This window comes from Salarias fasciatus, chromosome 11 (genome assembly GCF_902148845.1).
Source record: "Salarias fasciatus chromosome 11, fSalaFa1.1, whole genome shotgun sequence".
NCBI lineage: Eukaryota > Metazoa > Chordata > Actinopteri > Blenniiformes > Blenniidae > Salarias > Salarias fasciatus.
In genome coordinates, this window is record NC_043755.1 from 21,075,543 (window position 1) to 21,097,046 (window position 21,504).

General features: G+C 49.1%; 1 protein-coding gene across 2 annotated transcripts in view; it reads right to left on the reverse strand.

Moving 5' to 3' along the window:
- Window positions 1–259: 259 nt before the first annotated feature.
- LOC115397329 (teashirt homolog 1) overlaps window positions 260–21,504 on the reverse strand; it is a 36,514-nt gene continuing 15,269 nt past the window's right edge. For both annotated transcript variants that reach the window (XM_030103574.1, XM_030103573.1), the window contains exon 3: window positions 260–5,057. In XM_030103574.1, coding sequence (XP_029959434.1) covers window positions 1,516–5,057 — 3,542 coding nt within the window. In that variant the 3' untranslated portion in view covers window positions 260–1,515. The remainder of the gene's footprint in view (window positions 5,058–21,504) is intronic.

Consider the following 21,504-nt stretch of genomic DNA (forward strand, 5'->3'; position numbering starts at 1 on the left):
TTTACTCTCACCTCTGCACACACAAAGAAATCCTGTTACGCAGGGTTCGGATTTAAAATGGGTGTGGATGCTTTAATTCGCCACAGATATACTTCACACATCTCGAGTTTGGTGCTCCGCCGCGAAGGAACAAACAACAATAAATAAATTAAAAGGAGATGAAGAACACACCACCAGAAATTTGTGACTGTTAACAACTGCTTTGGGGTTTATTTTACAGTTGAGAAAGAAATGAAACAAACTAATCGGTGCTAAAAAGTTTTTTTTCCATTTTCGTTTTTACAATATTGTCGATAAAACATTGAAATGTATAGTCATTGTGCATCGCTTATTTTATTTTCCACACCATTTCATGCATCAAATTGGATGCAAGTATAATTAAAATCATTTCTGTAAACCAAGCCAAAGAAGCTAAATTTGTATTTTCTTTAAAAAAGGACATTTTTGTAGCTCTACAGCATATATCTATATACATCATCTGTTTTTATTTTTTAGCGTTTTTGTATATAAAATGACAATATAAAAGTTAGAGAATGCACACACCTTAAGATACAAAGAATGTTGAGCCGTTTCAAATGGTAAGATATGTCTTATGGAGTACTGACATTTCACTGGTAATCATTTACACATAACGGACTGTTCTCTTTACAGTTGAATAAAGCGACACAATTTAGAAAGAGAAAGTTGTAACAAACCATACAACTGGAAAATTGCTATAAGGTGATACTTCACAACAAGGAAAAGTTTTTTTTTTCTTTTACTGAGCAAACTTGCATACCGATGGCCATTCATTTTTCACTGATTGACTCAGAACCAGAAGCAGCATTTCAGTTTTTCCAAATGTTCACATGTTCTCTTTTTTTTTCTAATACACTGACAGATTTAGGAGCAGGCCATTCATCATCAAAAACATTGCAGTGACAGAAACCCAGGAAGGAAGGAGGAGGGGGGATGATAATCCTTGATCTTTTAAAATCAGATTTTTGACAAATGCAAGATATTTCAAAACATGTCCTCTTTACAAATTCATAATTCAACTGTCTAAGGTGCTACTTCAGTCTTTCAGGGTATTCTTTCATTCTTTTGGTGTATACATTTAATTTTCACCTTCTTCATATCAAGTATTATACAGTTTTCTCTTCCGCCAGTTCTTCCCGCTCGCCACTTTTACCATTGAAGCAGTAGTTGTATTTGCCATGAAAAGATTAAAATCTTGTGTTTAACCTTGATTCACTAAAATACATGCACAGATCAGACAAATAGCATATAAATATATTACAAAATAAGTGTAAAAAAGCTTGGCAAAACAAAAAAACAAATCAACATGAAAAGACATGGTCCAGTCAGGCAGTTATCACAACAAAAAATAATAAGACTGATTTTTATTTTATTTTTTTTTCCTAGTGGCTCAGTTCGGCCCAGTGCAGTAACTGTGAACAACGTCTTTTTAGTGCAATGAAATTCTAGTCAGTTCCACAGCTGTCAGTCTTCACCCTCAGCTCAAGACACGCTTCCTTAAACCTTCTCCGCTTTGTCCAGCTTCTCCAGCTTCTCCAATGCAGTGACAAACACCAGGTGGTCCTCCGGAGACTTGCCGTGGGTCTTGCTGAGGTGCAGTTTGACTGCGTGCTTGCTGACGAATGTCCGATTGCAAAGTCTGCACTGGTACACGGAGCCTGTGTCGTCCTCTGGCGTGGTCAAGGCTGACAGGGGGCTGCCGAATGTCATTTTGTCTGTGATCACCTTTGAGGCAGCCTGCTGCTCCCGTAGGTGCTCCGCTGACAGTTTGGACAGGTCCTTCAAGCTGAAGCCCAGGTGAGACTCCAGGTGGCTGATGTAGGAGGAGGGAGTCCTGAACTGAGAGGCACAGTCGCCACAGAGGAACACGGGCTGGCACGAGTCCATGTTCTTGAGAAACTTGGTGCCGCCAGTCCGTCTGAGCTGGTACTTGACATTAGCCAACCAATGGGAAATGGTCGTCATGGAGAGGCCTGTGAATTTACAGATGTGGACCCTCTCCTGAGGGCCCAGGTCAGTCATGGCGTAGCGGCCCTCCGGGGTCTCCCTCAGACTGGAGGCAAACTGGGCCTGCAAGATGAGGAGGTGCTGAGGGTTCCAGTTGGATTGCCTCCCTTTCCTTTTCTGCACTGGCGAGAGGTCTTCCAGGGCGTCCTCGAACGCGCTGCCGTCGGCGTCCGACTTCTCTGAAATGGAGGACGGCGTTGAAGATTTCGGTGTCAGCCTTCCCGTGAGGTTCTTCACCATGTCTGAAATGTCCATCAGAGCATTCTCCCTCAGGGGGGAGGAGACCGAGTCAGGGAGGGAAATGAGGGGTTTGTTGCCATTCACACTGTTGTTGGTCAAAAGCACACCGCTGTTGTTGTTATTGTTGTTGTTGCTATTCGTATTGGCCTTATTCTTACTCAGGTCAATGGGCTGGTCGTTGTTTTCATAGAGCTGAAAGTGGTTGGCGGACTCAGCCGGCTTGCCCTGAGGAGTTGGGTTGAAAGTCGGCTTATCCATCATGCTGTTGCTGATTTTGTAAAGCATGGACAGCGGATCTGCAGCTGGGCTCACCGGTTTGGACGCCTTGCCCAGGTGCGTGTTCATGATTGACTGGAGTGCGCTAAGAGGGTTGATGAAAGGGCTTTCGGGTGAGTGATCGGTGATGATTCCAAGGCTGTTGCCATTAGTTACGGGTGATTGGCACGCCTCGGACCCATTCTTTGAATGGTTACTGTGGCCGTCTACGAGGCTCTCTTTGGGCTCCTTCTTGCAGATAAGCTCTGAGTCTACACTGCCTGGACTGCTACTTCTCATACCAGACGGTTTACCTACAGAAAGGTCATTGGGAGATGCTAACTGCTCTCTCTGCTCTCTCAGTGCAGGAGAAGGGGATTTGACTAACGACGGGGGTCGGCATCTATCCTGGCTAACCACCTTCTCCTCCTTTTCTTTCTTCACAGTGGCAGCTTTTCCTGTCACTTTCTCCACGAGCTCCTCCATGGCAGTGACGTTGCTTCTGAGGGGGGTGGGGGAGGAAGGACTCCGAGGTGAGTGAATGACTGAGTTGGGGTCGCTCACGAGGCCTCGTAGGCTACTGTTGAACATCGGCTGCATCTGGACGCTCTGGACTGTTGGGGGAAGAACAGTAGACGAGCTCTTCATAGCACCCTGTAGCTGGTAGGCTGCGTGAATGCTAGGGTAGCCCCCCCAGGTGGGTGTGCCTGTCTGGGCCTTGCTAATGGCACTAGAAACTGTATTCTCTAAAGATTTTAAAATATCTAACCCCTCTTTAGGTGTTTCTTCAAGGTCTTCTTCTCTAAGGTATTTATATGACGTGGTGTCAGTCTCAGACTTCTCACCCGAGTCATCTTTCTCCTCCTTAATTTTTTTTTCCAAAATATCACCACCTTCAGGTTTTTCATCCTCTCCTGCTTCCCTTTTTTCCTCCGAGCCAGAGGAGAGGGCAGGGGACACTGGCTGGGACTTAACACTACTGGGAACAGGGAGTCTGGTCGTGGTTGGGGGCAGTGGGATAGACTGAATCTTTTCTTCCACGACGGGATCAAAGACAAGCTGTTTGCCTTTTTTGGATGCGGAATTTGTGACCTTCAAAAAGTGACCTGTAACCATCATGTGGGCGGTCAGCTGTTGGAGTGTATCGTGCGAGCTGCCACACTCCATGCATTTGAGGATTTGCGCTTTCCGAGCTTCAAACTGCCATGTGTAGCTGGCACCATTCTGATAGCCGTAACGGTTGTTTGGTGTAACGTAAGGGTTGGCTGCAGCTTTTGTGTCTTTTCCAACATCCCCGAGAGATACACCTCCACCGCCACTACCAGCATGAATCGAGTCTGGGGAGCACGGAGAGACTATAGCGTCTTGGATAGCACGTTTTTTAGCTGAAGTGGGTACCAGCTTTGTGGCCAAGGCTGGCACTGGTTCTTTGAGAGGCACTTTCTGGTAATGCTTGGTCTTAATCATATGAACGCTAAGATCTTGCAAAGACTCAAATGAGTGGCCACAGTACATGCACTTCAGTACTTTCTGTGCATCCTCTTTTCCCTCCATTTCCATCAAGGACCGCTTGCGTGGCTTGGACCAGCGCTTCCCCTGCTCTTCCTCTTTGTCCTTGTTGTCATCTCGGTAGTGGCCGGTCTCATTCATGTGGACCGTCAAACCCACCAGTGTGTCGTAAGCCGCACTGCAATCTTTGCAGCGGAACTTGCTGGCACCGGTAAAAACAGAGCCATACAGCTTGTTGTTCTGCCTGTAGAGCTGCACTGTGCTGAAGAGGCTGGGCTCTGGTAAAAGATGATAGGGGGTCTGCTGAAGAGTTTTGGCAAGGGCAGCCTGGTGCCAGTCATACGCTACGCCGCCACCATTACTAGCACCGCCGGCACCGCTGCTGCTCCCGCTGCTGCTGGTCGCGCTGTGGCTGCTCACAGAGTTGGCTGCTGTGCCGTTTGTATTGCCACTTGCACTGCTTGTGTGGTTGACGGTAGTGCTGGAGCTCCTGCCATTATGGTGACTGCTAGCCAGGTTGACTACGCTGCTTTTGTTTATAGTGGCAGTCGTGGAGACGGAGGCAGTAGAGACAGGCTCGGGAGTGGTGAGGGCACTGTTGACACTGCCAGCTGCAGCAGGCTTAGATTTCATAATGTCCATTGTGATGCTAGACCAAGAGGCATCTGAGATGAGGTTTGCATAGACGGCTTTCATCTGCGCCAGGCTGTCCTGGAAAGAGAGGCCATTGTTCGGACGGAAGGGCAAAGCATTGCCGTCTCTCTCCTGGCCATCCCTGGAAGAGGTGCTCTTGAAGTCCGCAAGCCGGTCGCTGGCGTCACTGAGAGGGGACCCGTATCCAGCGTCGGGGTTGGTGCCGTTGCTGAGCGGAGAGTCTCTGTAGCTTGGTGGCTGCCCTCCGTCCACATCTTCCTCTTCCTCGTTGCACAGGAACTCATTGTCCTGGCCATCTAATGAGAGGCCGTCATCCTGCAGGTGTTCTTCCTCATCGTGTGTGGATGCCTTAAGCTCATCCTCGGGCATGTAGGCTGGAGAGCAGAGACAGAGAAAGGACAAAAATGGGGGGGGGGGGGGATAAAAAGAGGTCAGCTCAGTGAAATTAAAGATTTACAGCACACTAACAGGACCACTGTCAAAATAACATGGAATGAATACTCAGTGATACGAAATGTAGGCTCTTATTCTCATCCATTGTGTGTGTCTGTATGCATGCATGCATGAGTCTGTGTGTATTTTACACACATGTGGCTCTGAAAGCCAGTGGTGAAAAAAGCCTCCAAGGGAAAAATAAATCACTGAGCTTCTGACAGTTGTCCTTTTCCTTCCCAACTATCTATTCCTCCTCGCATACCTCATGTTCCCCAGGAAATGACTGGCTGTTTGGCCTTGTTAGCCAGCTGCATGCTTGCATGTTCATCTCCCCACTTTCTCTTTCATTCGCCCTCCCTTCCCGAAGTTTTACTGAATCTCGCACATGCAGTCCGAGAAGTTCAGCCCCTCACATGTTCAGGTTACGCAACTCATCGGGGAGAGTTACAGACGTAGCACTAATTTGGAGATATCACAGCTTTTCCAAACCCACTCTGATGAGCCGAAGGTCATTTTCATTTGCGCTAATAAGCAGGAACTGGGGAAACAATGGCACTTGGAGTGAGAATCCTGCACTGATTGCTAGAGGAAGGAGTCTGCAGCAGACGGTTTTTCAAGTTTGCGCTACCGTTGCTCTGTGATCCACAACGGCATGGACAACGCAAACAAAAAAAGAGACAGATTAAACAAGGAAAGTGAACAGATGATCAAAGATAGAGGCCTGGGGAAAAGGAACTAAACAAGGCTGGGATGTAACAGGTTTACCAGTAAAACGTGTACGGGAAAATGAGATGGAAGGTGAGACTATGTGGGTGCATATGCATGCTAGGAAGACACAGCGAGCATCCGTAAGTAGCAGAGACAGGAGGTGGTTAGGGGGGAGAACAAGTGAGTGAAAAGAAGACGTGGAGGAGAAAGAAAAAGTGAGCAGGGGGTGGCGGGCTTGTTCGGAGGGAGCGGGGGGGGGGGGGGGGGGGGGTGTAAGAGAAGAGATAGAGGGAAGAGAGAGGGGGAGAGAGAGGGTGAGCGAGGCAGGGAGACAGGAAAGACGGCCCCCTAGCTTCTTCCTTTATCTCCTTCCTGCATGGTGAGATGTGTGTCCTAGATGCCAGTATCAGTCTCTCCTGATGAAACAGATGTGCTGTCAACTTCAAACGGCACGCTAACCTGTCATATCATAATCTAAGTGGACATAATACCTGATATATATACACTGGCACCATTTACTGCTGCCTGAGAGGAGCTGGGTGGAGGGGGCTGGGGCTGGGGGTGGGGGAGGTGAGCAGCTGCACCATCAACTGTGACTGTGCGATGATGTGCATGCGTGTGCGTGTGAGTGCCGCGGTAAGTGCCTGTTTGCGAATGCCCGCACGCTCACCTTCCCGTGCCCGCGTGCGTACTTTATGCATTTTGCAGCTCACACACATTTGCTCTTACGCTGCAAACCCACCGACCATAATATTGCCTATAAGTCTGAGTTCGCTGTGTGCTACTGATACACCCTTCTCCAAATGAGCAACATACTCCCCTAACGCCTGACAGGATTTCTGTGAAATGAGAGCACTACAGGAGAACCTGGCTGCGCTTCAATCCCACTGACAGACTGAGACCGAGACAGTTTCTAAAACTCCTGAAAATCCCTAACACAGCAGATTAGCATTATGTGCTGTACTCTCCTACAACACATCTGCAGAGTGTCTTCTGTTACAGTGCCTTCTCCCTCACTAACCCACTTCCAGGAGAGGAGGCTATCAATACGCATCAGCCATTTAATATACAAAGCATCCTGCAGAACGGCTCTCCGTCCTCCACAGAGCCTGCGAGAACGGCGCAAACATACAGTAGGAATTACCTATGTGAGTCACTGGTGTCAGCCATAGCCAAAAAATAGCTAAACCCAAATAGCTGTGGCAGTGTTTAATACACACACACACACACACACACACACACACACACACACACACAGAGCAGGAATGAGAAGCGGCAGATCAGAAATATCCCTGGGTGAGTGACAAAACACAGACTGCAGCGGGGAGGGGCTTCGAACGATGAGCAGGTCGCCAGGGAACCCTTTGACGATCCCTGTCAATCAATTCCTGTCCTGCCACGTTGTCATGGAAACAACAAAGAGGGAGATATCAAAAGCACCCAGACAAAAGACTGGCAGAGACAGACATCTGTAAAAATCACAGGCAGCGAGTGGACGTTTTCGCAAGCCATAAACGCACGGCATTAGTGATGAAATGTTGGCTAACGTGAGCCTGAAATAAAACGATCTGTCCATCTGCTTTCTCAGATGCCGCATCCATCCTGACAGGATGCTCAGAAAAAAAAAAAAAAAAAATCTGAAGGATGAGGAAGGAAAAGTATTAAGAGCTGCACGTCAACTCAGTCGGGGCAACTTGAAGATGTGTGATTCTGACTGGCGAGCAGATTAAGCTCCTTCTCCCGTCCTGGATGCACATATGCGGCGCAACACCGGCAGCGAAGGGGCGGGCTTCGGGAAGGGGTAGGGCAGGCGCGCCGTCCCTGGCGGTTTGGTTTGCCGAGCGGGTGATGGCTGTGAGCAGGGCCATCTGCACGGGCGCCAAAGCGCCTGTCACTTTTGCTCGGGGACGTGCCGCCATCAAGGAGACAGGCGGCGGTGTGGCCGGGATAGGACTGCAGACTCACTGTCAAAAACAGCAGCGATCAAGCCCGCCACCAGCCACGCCAGATCACCCGCAACACACACCAAGGAGGCAGGAATTAGCATCTCGCTCATCTCCTCCTACCTCCACACGGGGTTAATGCACTATAAATAAAAGGGAGTATAAAATATGTTAAGTGCCAAAATGGCTTTGTAGTATCCCTTTTTGGATGTTAAAAAGAGCTCCTTCAATATGCATAATGCACAAACAGAATGACATACACACTTAATAGTGCTGTAATGCATGTTATCAAAGGTTTTCCTGTCTCAGGATAGCAAATATACTTAAAATAAGGGCTACAGACCCTTATTTGATTAGAGATAAGAGCTTTAAAAGAGCTCAAGTATGTGTTTTGCTCCTATCCGCCTCATTTATTACTATTCTTATTTAAATGAGAGGGCTTTTGAAGGACGACCCGACTAATGCACCCACCAAGCACCCTTGATCCTTACTTGTAGCTAATATTTAAAGATTACAGAACACTATACGTCAGTGCAGATTGTTGCATTAGGATTCTGCGCCTCACGGCAACATTTAGAGGCCACATCCGAGGTGGACGAGTGCAGCGGCGATGTGTTCGGGAGGTGGTTTTTTTTTTGTGGTGAACGCCCCTCGACACACCGTCCGGCCTCACAGCGGGACGACACGAGCAGGGCTCGCGTCCAAAACACTCTCCCTCACACAGAGTGCGAACTTTCTGCTATTTTTCTGTGTGTGTGTAAATGATACTGAGTGAAATACAACCGGCAAACACGTCAGCGTTTTGGCAAAGAGCGCAGGAGAAACATATCACTCCTTTTCAAAACTTAGCTATCTTCCTCCGCCCTTCCATTTTTTTTTTTTACCGCCTTCTCCCTTTTCTTCACTGAGAGTCTGCTGGTTGTTAAATCAATAAAACTCTCTGTCAGGCTCGCAGAGCTTCACCATTTGGCCGCTGTCAAAGCCAAACAAACCAGATAAGAAAGGCAGAAAGGCGATGAAACGAGAGAGAGAGAGAGAGCGAGAGAGAGTGAGGGAAAAGAAGGGGATGAAACCAGTCAGCCTCCCCTCGCCGGCACCCCTGGTTCCTCCAGCACCCCTCCTTCTATTTATTTACACACATTTCTTTATTTATTTGATGTGAGTTTGGGAAGAGGGGCAATCACGGCAGTCATTTGCGGCACTAATGTCCAATCACGGGCCCCTTCACTCATGTGATTTAGGCAGTGCGGGAGTGGGTCGGCGGCGGCGGAGGGCGAGTCGGTGGTGGCTGCGGTGGGGGGGGGCGGGGGCACGGAGGCCGTTTAGGCCGGGCCCTAATAGGAAACTGGCAGTCTTATTCCTTCCCCAGATTCTGTTTGTCACCCTGCTCTCCATTACGTGCCTCTCAGCCCTGATGGCTTTGGACAGGAGCTGATCAAAAAGCCATCGCTTGACCTACACGCCGCGGCAGAACCAGACTCGCGCCCCGCCAGATGAGACAGGAGGAGGAGGAGGAGGACGAGGAGGACGAGGAAGAGGAGGGGTGTATGTCAGTGGATGGTGCAGAGAGGAGAAAGGAAAGGGGGGGGGGGAGGGGTGATGGCTCTCGGACCGGGACAAGAGGGCTGTAAATAAAATGACATTATTATTTCCTCTGTCCCGTCATGTAGAAAAGCCAATTATGGTAATGCTGCTGCCGGCGTGTCAGAGGGAATGCTGGGATGTGCTTCCCGTGAAGCGGCTAACATGAGAGCAATGCCCTGATCAGGAGCCCGGGCCTCAGTTTGACGAGAGACCGAACAGATAGGAGGAGGAAACACAGAGGGAGGAGAGAGAGAGGGAGGGAGAGAGAGGCGATGCTAACAGCAGAGCCGTGTGTGGGCCTTGTTTCCTTAACTGATGAATATTACGCCACACGGAGGAGATTTCAGAGGTCAAAAAAGTTTGTTTCTCATTGCTCTCTCATAGTTACTGTACATTAAAACGTCTCCAGTGTGGAAATCGCACTAAAACACAACCTGTGAGGCAGAACATGTATTTAGGGTGAGCTTCTTAACAACAATTTAAAAAGAAAAGAAAAAAAAAAAAAACAAAAAACCTGAAATGCTCTGGACCTGAGAAAGTTCATGAATTATACTCTGAGAATCTAAGGGGATGAATTATGCAGAGCCGAGTGTGAGCGCGCCGGATATTGAGGAGTGAAGGCCATCATTTACTTTAGGAGCTAATTTGTTCTCATCTCATCGCAGGCTTTTCCCCGGCATCCCGTCCTCCACATTCCTCCTCCGCCTGATGGAGGGACTCTCCTTAAAATAATTCCTCAGCTACCTTGCTCCGTTCACTCCCCTCCATTACCCCCCCCCCCCCCTCTCTGTGTTCTCCCACCTTCCTCCTCCTCCTCCTCCTCCTCCTCCTCCTCCTCGCCAGCCCTGCTCACACGCCCACATGGGCCCCTCCCAAGCGGAATAATGGGAGCATATGGCCTAGGCAGCACCTACAGGGCCTTAAATAACTGCTGCAGCATTCCAGCTCGCTGTACCAATTTATCTCCCACTCACACCACTCCCCACCCCACCCCACCCCCACCCGCTCCCGCACCCCACTTCACAACACTCCCAGCCTCCGCCGGGCGCCGGCAGACGGGACGCGCTGTTATTCAGACGCCCGGCCACATAACAGGCCGACGTAGAGGAGCGCTGCGCAAACAGAATTAGCTGTGAAATTCGGGGTTTATTGGCCGATGCGCCGGCGATGAACCCGCCGGGCTCCCTGCGAACCGCTCCCAGTCATGTTGAGTTACAGCGGGCCGCTAACGTTATGCAAAGTCACTCCGCCGATGCTTTAAATAGCCGTTTGTGAGTTTGTTTTGCCCTGCGAGCGAAGCCACGGCCGCTCGGGTCCGGCGTCTTCGTCGGCGTCTGCTCCGCTTTCCGAGGGGGGAAGTCAGGGAGCGAACGCTGCGGCTAAAGCCTAGATCATTACTCTGTAAACTGGAGGTAGGGGTCAGAGGTCAGACAGGTAGCCAGGGCTAAGCTGGGACAGGTCACGCTCCCATGTAAATATGTCGATAAGTCCCACAGACATCCTTTCCTTTGACCTTTAGGGAATGATGTATGGAGCGAGGGGCGACCTGGGAGGGAATATTTGTGCATGCGACGGCGTCCAGGCAGGTGTGAGATCCAAATGGGTAGATTTGTATGTGTGTGTGTGTGTGAGAGAGAGAGAGAGAGAGAGAGAGAGAGAGAGAGAGAGAGAGAGAGAGAGAGAAAGAGTGAGTGAGTGTGAAAGGTGCTGCTGTTTTATTTATAGAGCGAGCGCTATTTATACCCAACTCAAAGATCAGTTCAGAGAAGCTGCTAGTGGGCCACAGCCAAGATCACTCTCCATTACTGAGCATGCACAAAACCAAAACACACACACACACACACACACACACACACACACACACACACACACACACACACACACACACACACACACACACATTTATATGTACAAACACACATTTGCAGCTGCGTATTCTGGGTCTGTGATCGTCTTTCGACACATGCATCCCAAGAACAAACAAACAGGAAGAGTTCTCCGGGTTAACCCCGTGTTGGCCGGCGTGAGACGGGGGTTTGGCGACGGGGGGGGGGGGCTCTGACTGAGTGTTCTTCATGGAGTACAGCAGGCTTTAACATGCCGGAGGATCAATACAGTGAACCAGCGCCAATCGATTGCAATTCATCTCGTTTTTTTTTTTTTTTTTTAATTTCATTCTCACCCACTCACGCTGCACGGCGAACTGCTGCCGCTGTCCTGTGAGGCAGCACATAAATAATCATACACGCATTTGCATACACAAGAACACAATAACATGCACACACACACACACACACACACACACACCTGAGTGGCTGGAACGATTGCACCCTCCACGCAAAAGCGGGTTCAATAAACCCGTATGGAATTTATTTATTTTTATTGAGCATATCAGCCCATCCTGGTCCTCTCTGCATAACAAGGCCTGTATAATTAAACCATAAATTTCAGTGCGCTCCTTTAATTACCACAGACAATGTCAGGAGGCAGCAGAGTAAACAAATGGCTTTGAAGTGAGCAAGAGGAAAAAAAAATGCTTCGACACAGCAATGGAGAAGCTGTTCATTTTGGTGGGGATGTTGCTGCACTTAAAAAGGATGAAATGTTCAAAAGAGTGTACGTGTACGGGGAGTACAGTATGCATTCTTCCCCTCGTGTGTGTGTGTGTTTTTTTTTTTCCTCTTCCCAGGAACGCATTTGAGGCACGAGGTTTGGCAGTGGAGTGAGAGGAGGAATAATCAGTGTATCGCTGCAAGCATGACGATGTGCAAATATGTATATTTTGGATGAGCATAGCACGCCTGCATCGACTAATAAGGTATGTACAGGAGTGTGTGTGTGTGTGTGTGTGTGTGTGTAAACCTTTGTTTCCCCTGAACACACCGAAGACACAGAAGGTTCGTTTGTGCTTGGATGTAATTTACAGGAGAGCCAGAGGTTCTTGTCCCTCTTGACCATGACTGGAGAACTGTGTCTCCTACAGTATATATACATATATTAGAGTGTGTGAGTGTGTGCGCGCACACGCGTGCACGCTTTAGGTCAATGTCAACACGCGGGCCTGCTTCTCCGCAGCTTAGCTAATTACACAAGAGCCCTGAAGGCCACTTAGAACAGGTTAGCTAATTAACAAACAGGCTGATTGCAGATTAATTGAGAGGTGTTCCTAATCTTCACCCCTAAATGCAATGACAAATGCTAACTGCCGCTAATTAGGCCGGTATGGAGAGCCGAGAGCGGAGGCTGTATTTACAGTTTGCCGCGGCTCATATGGATGTGTGGCTGCCATCCAGCTGCTTCGTACCGAGCTGCCAACAGGTTAAACAAATGGAACTACTGGGAAGTAAACGCCAAGTGGAAACAACCACATCTGCAGCCAGTGTTTACGCTTCAGTCCTACTATTTTTGTCTGCCAGGAATTTAGTAGCTTGATTATAATATTTCTACCTTTAAAATCAATATTATCATAATGATGAAGCAAACTAGCAAAACATGATTATAATCCACTCCGTGTTTCTGAGCGTCCATTCATCTTTTCTGAATACCTTTTGAGCACTTTTAACAATCCCCTTCTGAAAACTTCCTCTCTCTTATGTTTGTATTTGACCTTTTAATGTGTGTGTGTGTGTGTGCGTGCGTGTGTACATGAATGGCCGCGCAAACCGAACGCGTAACCTGAATCGCCGTCGACACAAAGGGTTACGGCGGAGCACAATGGCCGGACGTAGAGAAAAAGACCCCTCAGCGGGGATGTGAACCAGCACCCATCTGTGGACTATCACCTGCCAATAGGAACAAAACACACACACACACACGTACACACACAATCTTGCAATTTTCACAGCCACTAAAACCAGTCCCCGAGGCCCGACTTCTTGCGACGTCCATCTGCCTGGATGAATTTATCATACAGCGAGCCTGTCTATCACCACACCTGTGCCTTTTAAGCTGCCCACTCTCCCCCAGAGCACACACACACACACACACACACACAACCCCCCCCACACACACATACTCAGATTCCACCTGGCCTCGTTCAACCTCTGACCCCACCCTCACCAAAGTCTCCCTTCTTCCCATAATCCTCTCCTCTATCCATTGACTCCATTCTTTCTTTTTGGCACCACCTGCGCTTTTAAATCCCTACATCAGGATCGACCATTTTACCTGAACACACACACACACACACACACACACACACACACAAAAACACTCACAGATCCCAGGATACACACCGGAACATAAGTATGTACAAACACACACACATGCACTGTCCCTGACAAGACAACAGCCCGCAGCAGCTGCTTCCATCTCCTAGCAACAGCCAGCCTGATAGATGACCCGACGATGGATAATTACCGTAAATCACCACGGCTCACACACCGAAGGAGAGAGAGAGGGGCGAGCGAGCTCCAGGAAGAGCGAGCAAAGAAGGCGAGCGAGACAGAAAGGGATGAGAAGCGGAGGGCTGGGGCCGGTCATGTGTGTGCTAATGCACCTTGATGAGCTCGGATTCATCTGCCTTTTAGAGCACACACACACACACACACACACACACACACACACACACACACACACACACACACGGAGACGAGTGCGTAAACACACCGTCTCCAGTATCAAAACACACACTCACATAACCATAATTCACATACGCTTGTACGCTCGCGCCCTCGGACCCGCATGCGTGTGTTCTTTAATGCCGTGCGATCGGCGCACAAGCGCACGTACAAACACCGGCGGCGCCGCGGCCGTAAGCCGACACCACAAGCCCCGCCCCCCCCCCACAGAGGCGCTCGTCCGTCACAGGTTCGCGTCTCTCACTCAGAGGCGGGTTCACACACTTTCAACTCACTGGTTCAGAGAAGCGTTGTTAGGGACGCATCGCTTCGTGTTCGGGTTTCATTAAAGCTGCATTCACACCGTAAAGTTCTGCGTTTTCATCTTACTCACGTCTGCACCTGAAGCTTCCCTTCAGCGGTTTCTGCTCTTACTGTCTCACTTCCTGCTGCCAGTGATGAAACATATTGATCCTGAGTCCAACCCAAATGGCGTGCAATCCCCATTTCCATAAAATCTAAATTTAGCAACGTGACAAACTACCTCCAGAAGTTTGAAATAATCGTGCTCTAAAACAAAGTTTACTCCAAACGATCCCCAGATCTCCGATATGCACGCGCAGCTGCTCCATTTACTTCCCCTTCATTTTCAGCTCTCCCAGACATGCAATCTGTCCCCCACGCCTCCCCCCAACCCCCTCCCCCCCCGTGCGAGTCCTGGCTGCTGCAGACATTTGATCTGGCTGCCTTGTGATAGATTGACAGGTAATGAGGAGGTTGAAGGGGCGTTGGAGACAGGAGCAGGTGTTCAGCACAGTCTTTTTGGCCAGCGCTAAGCTGCCATGTCCTTCACTGCTGCACCGCACTCCGCTCCCCCCCCCCCCCCCGCCTTCTCCTTCTCCTTCTCTTCCTCCTTCGTTCCTTCCTCCTCCCTCCGTCTTTTCCTCTTCCTAAGAGAAGAAGACTGTGCAATCCATCACGCGGTGACACGGTCGGACACGGACTGTCTTTATATGGGGAAAAACGCACGGGCCGTGGAAATAAATAGAGAAACGAACGTGGAGTCCCATGCTGGCAGCGGCGAAGTAGGGCTCGGACTGATCAGTCAAACTGTGTCGAGGAGACGAGGAGACTGATTTGGAACATCCTGAGTAAAGGAGACCGAATCGTGCTTTGACTACAGCAGCGCTGAAGGTGACACGACGACAAAAAAAAAAGTTGTGTTTTCCTTCAGAAGGCTAGAGAATCCTTGCCACAACATTTGACCACTTACATAATTTCTGAAGTCTTAATTGCGTTACATCGCATCCGAGTGTCTTACATGCTACTGAGTCTAACCCCGCGCCGATCCCGGTTCCTCCACGCTTTGACCTGCTTCTGTCCTGCTGACACAGCAGAGCGCCGCCGAGCATCACACCTCGCAAACCGAGGGGGAGGAAAAGGGGGGGCGAGGACGATGACGGCAGGAATGTGAGGAGAAGAACTGCAGCAGCGATCATTCTTTTCATGCCTCCTCGATTAAATACCAGTCCGGCCACAGAGATCCAACAACAACAACAACAACAAAAAAAAACTAATCGTTGATCTAATTCATGGCAGGTTTAACCCAAAATGACCTCATTTCACTGTGGTCGGCTTCAGTTTTACACTCTTAATGTGTGGAACGTGTCAAAGCGACTCGATAGACACAAAAAATGCGAGAAAATGTAGGAATTAGCGACACTGAAGCAGCGATTACATGCCGAAGTTTGAAGTGAAAACACATCCCTTCTGTGTTTTTGTTACAGAATAGTTTCATATTCACAGACCAACGTTTTGAAAGTGATTTCTGTTTACACAACGTCTCCACCACACCTTTCTGCTGACGACTAGTGGTGATGACGTGTTGCGCTGATATGGCTGCGACTGCTGATCCGTTAGTCTGAGAGCAACTTGTCTCGTGTTTTTTTGCTATGTATGTGCGCAGGTTGGCTTTTTTTGGTCTCTCACTTCTAATCACGACTCCCTTCGGAACCGTGATCTGAATTGATGTATCTTTTTTTACCACCCCTCCCTCCCCCTCTCCCCTAATTTCTGTCTGAGTTTCTTTAACTCTGTTTCCTTTTCAAGACGGAGCGCCGTAATTGGCTGCCTGGGCGTCTTGAAAAACCCATGCAATTTCGTTGTACTTGTAACTTCGGTAACTTGTTGCGATGAAAATAAAGACAATTCTGATTCTGATTCTGATTCAGCAACTTTGAAAACACTGAAAACAATGTTTTTTTTTCATGTTAGGTCAGTAGTGAGAACTTTTTGTTTTTGAATTAAACCACACACACACACACACACACACACACACAGAAAACAATGGGGTGTACATGAACATTCGCAAGGACAGACGATCAAAGCCTCGGCCTCACATCTAAAACGACCAAGAACCCAGAGGAAACCAGTCAAGACGGTCTGGAGGCGGCCACTGTCGTTACTGGCCGTCTGCTCCGGCATACATAGAGATGGAGCGTCTTCAGGAAGTTTTACCTTCTACACAGAGATGGAGTCGGCGATGGTGCGACTTTCTGAGAACTGCATGTAAACGCACGCTAAAAATGGTTTCCTAAACCTCAAAACCCAGCTGAACGTTGAATGCATGGCTCAGGAATCTTTTTGTCTCTGGACATGAAGAATGCAGAAGGTTAAGCTGACCAGACAGTGATGCTGTAAGGTTCATTTCTTATTAATGTTATCTTTAAATTGCCGAGCTTTAATAAAGCAGGGCTGAGGACAGGTCAGACGGGAAGACTGTCACACTATTTCCCAAAAACCAAAGAAAGCCATGCAAGACCCTTTCAATGGTTCCTTAATTTCTGTTCCCAATGTGCTGTGAGAAAGGAGCTGGAGGGGCGGACCTCGGAGCGCCGCCATCGGACACAAGACAGCAAGAGAAAAATAAGGCTTCGACCTATAAATCCAGCCCTTCAGTTTACTACCCAACATTAAAAGACATGTCACCCTCCTAAATCAGCGCGGAGAGGGGAGACAGCCGGGCTAAAAGAGGGAGCATTTGCATGTTCCCTCAAACATTCCTGAGAGGTGAACGCACGCCGCTTGACCACCTTCCTCCAGTTGTATCAACACCGAAGCTCGAAGCATTTCGGATTACGCGCCGCATGACGGATCCCGTCGGTTTTCCGCGGCGACGGAGCTTTCTGGATCAAAGCGAAGGCCGAAAACGCGTGGAGGAAGTTGCCAGTCGCGTTTATCTCGGCGTTTATCGGCAGTCGGACGCCGAGATCCAGCGCCCGGCCGAGTCGCACAGGGCCGCAAAAAAATAAAATAAATTAAATAAACAGCTTCACCTGGACAGTCTCACACAGACAGTTTAATTATTTAAAAGAACAGCAGATAAGAGAGTGTAGAATTAAAGAGGACGCCACCAAGCTTAAAATTAGCCTTTCCCAATTGTCACCCTACTCAAAGAGAACCTGTTTTCTGCCGCAAAAAAAAAAAAAAAACCGTCATTGACGTGCAATCACATTCAAACACACTCGCCTGTCAGTTTATAACTCACCTACTCTCTCACACACACACACACACACCATCCAACACACAAATAGACACCCACACGCATACACACTTTTTAAGCCCTCGCCTGGCATCAGCTGTCACACAACCTGTCTCGGAGAACTAAGCAGAGACAGACGCTGTCAACTTAGAGTGCCTCAAATGCCCACATCCAGCCCGGCGGAGGAGAAATCAAGCCTGTCTCCCAGTATAATTTGCGCTAATCCTTCATGGGAGATAGTAAAGTCTACGGCATATCTGCCTAATAGCATCAGTCAGCGGCAGGTTCTAATCTCATATTTAGACCCATTTCCATCACGGACTGACGACAAAAGCACCAGCACAAAGTGTGATTACCTTCTTATTTTTTTACATTTCTGCATGACTTGACTCCTGATAATGGTGGAGGAGGAGGAGGAGGAGGAGGAGGAGGAGGACGAGGGGGGCTGATTTTAAAAACACGAGGAGAGAAAACTTCGAGGTTTGAGGAAGAAGAAGAAGAAGAAGAAGAAGAAAGTCAATCCAGGCGACTGCAGAAGACAGGTGGGCAGGGAGAAAAGGGAGCGGAAAGTAAGCGTTGAACTGTATCAGGAGAGGGAAAAGTGGAGGTAAAGAGAGTGAAAGCCTTTCAGTCAAGAGACTACACAGACTTACACACTCACATTAACACATCCTCGCGCACACGCACGCACACACACACACACTCCTTTTCAAAGCGTTTACAACCTGTGGTGTTTGTCCTGCTCTGCTGGCTGCTTTACCACGTGCATTTGAATGCCGACTGGAGTGCATCCCTCTCTTTCAGACAGCGCCATAAAAGAAGACACACACAATGAGGGCTCTTTTCAGCCGAGTGGGGCTGCCTGGGGGTAGGGAAGCACCTCCAAAAAAAAAAAAAAAGAGAGAGAGAAGAAGAAGAAGAAAAAAACGCCACAGCACTTCAACTCTCAAGGCACAATGAGGTGCTAAGCCTTGATGAATAACCAGAGATTATTCATAAAGATGACAAACACACCAACAGAAACAAACTAGACAAAGTACTGCATGAAAAGTCCTTTAGGTTGGGAGTTTTCCCCCTTTTTGGAGTGTGTGTGTGTGTGTGTGTGTGTGTGTGTGTGTAGGAGTGACCTGGCGAAAGGAAGGGGGACAAAAAGAGAGGGGAGCCGGAGCGAGGATCCTAATGAAGCCGTAAATCAGAGTCCGATGAGAACAGACGCTGAAGGAGGATCACATCAGTGGAGATCAATGCAGACAGTTGCACACACACACACACACACACACACACACACACACACACACACACACACACACACACACACACACCAACGAGAATAGAGATGAGAAACAGCCCAACACAAACATATGCCAGAGTTCCCCAAGTGGGGCAGACTTATGAAGGTAAGAGCAAGTACATGAGCATTAGCACACCCCATTCATTTGCAAACACACACACACACACTAAGAAATCACACACATACACGCGCATTCATCTAAAATCTATTAAACTTCCCCCCTGCTGGCCCCCTCCCACCTCTTCACTCCCCCCCCCCCTCCAAGAACTCACCAATGGGCTCCGAGTCCCACCGCCTTGTTCAATCCTGCTCGTCTGAATAATATCTGCCGTGATGAATGGCGCCATAACTCTGATATCCACAATCAATCTCTGCTTTAAAGACACATCCATCTTCTGTAACGCTGAATTGTGAGGTGGGGCGAGTGCAGTGGGGAGGGGGGCAGAACAGAGAGGGGTGGAAAAGGTGCTGGGGTGGCTGCCTGACCTCCTGGAGGAAAAGGGGGGAGCAGGGGAGGGCGGGGCGGGGGCTGCAGGGTGCTGATGGAGGGGAAAGAAGGGGCGCAGGGTGTGTGTGTGTGTGTGTGTGTGTGTAGTTGTGTGTGTGTGTGTGTGTGTGTGGGTGGGTGAGTGTGTGGTGGGGGCACTGAGTGATGTCTGTCAGCTCACATCTGGCTGCAAAAATAAATGAGGCTTATGAAGACAAATGAAAAGGGGCTGTCTTCCTGATCGCAACCCTCCCCAACTCCCTGACACACACACACACACACACACACACACACACACACACACACACACACACAGACACACACACACGCATACAAAGACAGCCAAAACTGCAGTGAGCGGATGGAGAAAGGAGGAGAAAAGACAAAGGGAAGAGAGGAGGCAGCTGAACGGGAGAAGTGACACCAGACAGAGGGCATCCAGAGAACCACCGGCAGCTTCCTCTGCAGCTCGGAGCTCGTGTCTCCCCGGTTCGATTCCCCGTGTGGAGCGGAGACGTCACTGAGGACTCGGGCCCCGTTTACAGCACAACATTTCAAGTGAAAACACATCGTTTTTGCATTTTCACTTCAGAAAGGTTTCGCCTCAATATTTTAATATTTTGAAAACAGAAGAAGAAGAGCATCGAAAGCAATGAAGTTGTCAGTGTTACTGTCACAAGTTTATCACTGTTGTGTTGTTTTTGTAGTGAAATCTCACACTCACACATGAAGCTGGATTCTAGAGTCTAAAACTACCAAGTCCAGGAGGATCCGGACGGGGAGCCACGCCACTCTGGAGGAAAACGCCGCTGTCCATCTACTCACTCATGTGTTGGAGAACTATTTATTACACGGTGTGTAAATACAGTAACAGGGTTTTCAAAATGTTGCGTTTTCCCTCGTTTACACGACGCAGAGTCAGAGCGTTTTTTTTTTAAATGACACAAGAAGTTTGGCGTTTTCCGAACGGCGCCTCAGCCAGCCTGAGGTGAACCACCCAGGCTTCAGAATGACTTTCTCATCAATGCGGTTCCAATTAATCACAGGCCCCTGCTGCCGAATCGCAGACTTTAGCAAAAAGACGGCGCAGAGATGGTAAAACGGCCACTGTGCGGTTAAAAAGTCAAAGATTCACACCTATAGCTGAGAGCAGAGGAGTCACGGCGGAGGGGGGGGCGGAGGGAGGAGGCATTTAGTGGGCCGGCTGCTTTCAGAGGGTGAACTATCCCTGACCTGCGAGGAGGGTCACCCCTGGGTGACACTGCCACTGAATATTCTTCTTAATGATGTACCACGTCTTTTCACCCCCGCAGACAAAGCGAGGAAACGTTACACTGTGAGGAGGGCTCCCCCATGTCGTCCCGGGCTCTTTTCTCTCTCCGCTTCCTCCCCCGGCTTGGAGTTTTAATTATTAAAAAAAAAAGAAGAGAGAATTCCACCCTGAATTTCTCCGCGGCTCTCCGGGCCTGTCTGATCTGCCAGGACCCGGATGAATCGGGAGTAAAAACACGCTCCTTTTAGAAAAGCAAAAAGCAGCTTTCAGGAAAAAAATGGATGCATCCAAAACTGTCTGCATTTCCAAAACACAAGCAAAAACTGGAAATCTTCCTTCTACATAATAACTTCAGAGTTTCACGGCGACAGGAAGGGAAAGCTAGTCGTCTTAGCTTCCTGTTAGCAAACTAAACGATTCTCTTAGCTCTACCTTAAAGATCCATGTCTCTTTAGTTTGGAAACTGGCTGCGTTTGCACAGAAGGGTCCATAAAACAAGACGTCACTCAGCGGTGAGCAAACATAGCAACAATAACCTGCGTTACGGCGTCTAAACACAGGTAAAGAGGCGGATTACAGCGCTGGAGCTGGAGCTCCTCAAAACCTCTAATCTGAGCGTGCTGGAGGAAGGGAAGGGCACCCAGGTGAGATAGTTTATTGATTCTGGAAGTGGCTGGAATGGAGTTAACCCTAGCCGAGGCTGATGATGGGGGTGGATGAAGGGCCGGGATGAAAGGTGAGCCGATGATGGATGAGAGGAAGCTGGAAATGGAGTGCATGCGGTGAGGTAAGACATTAACACAAAAAGCGGTAGATAGGCATGCTGCAACTGGACTGACACCGCGCGCGATTGTAGCCGACACGTCGGTTACAACAGGCATTCCTGCGCACGAGACGCTCCGCAAAGCAACGGGCCCCGAGAGCCGCGACCCCCCCCCCCCCCCCCCACCGCTCCCCGGCGGACCCCCGGCTGGGGCCCGAGCTGTAATCGCTCTGTCAA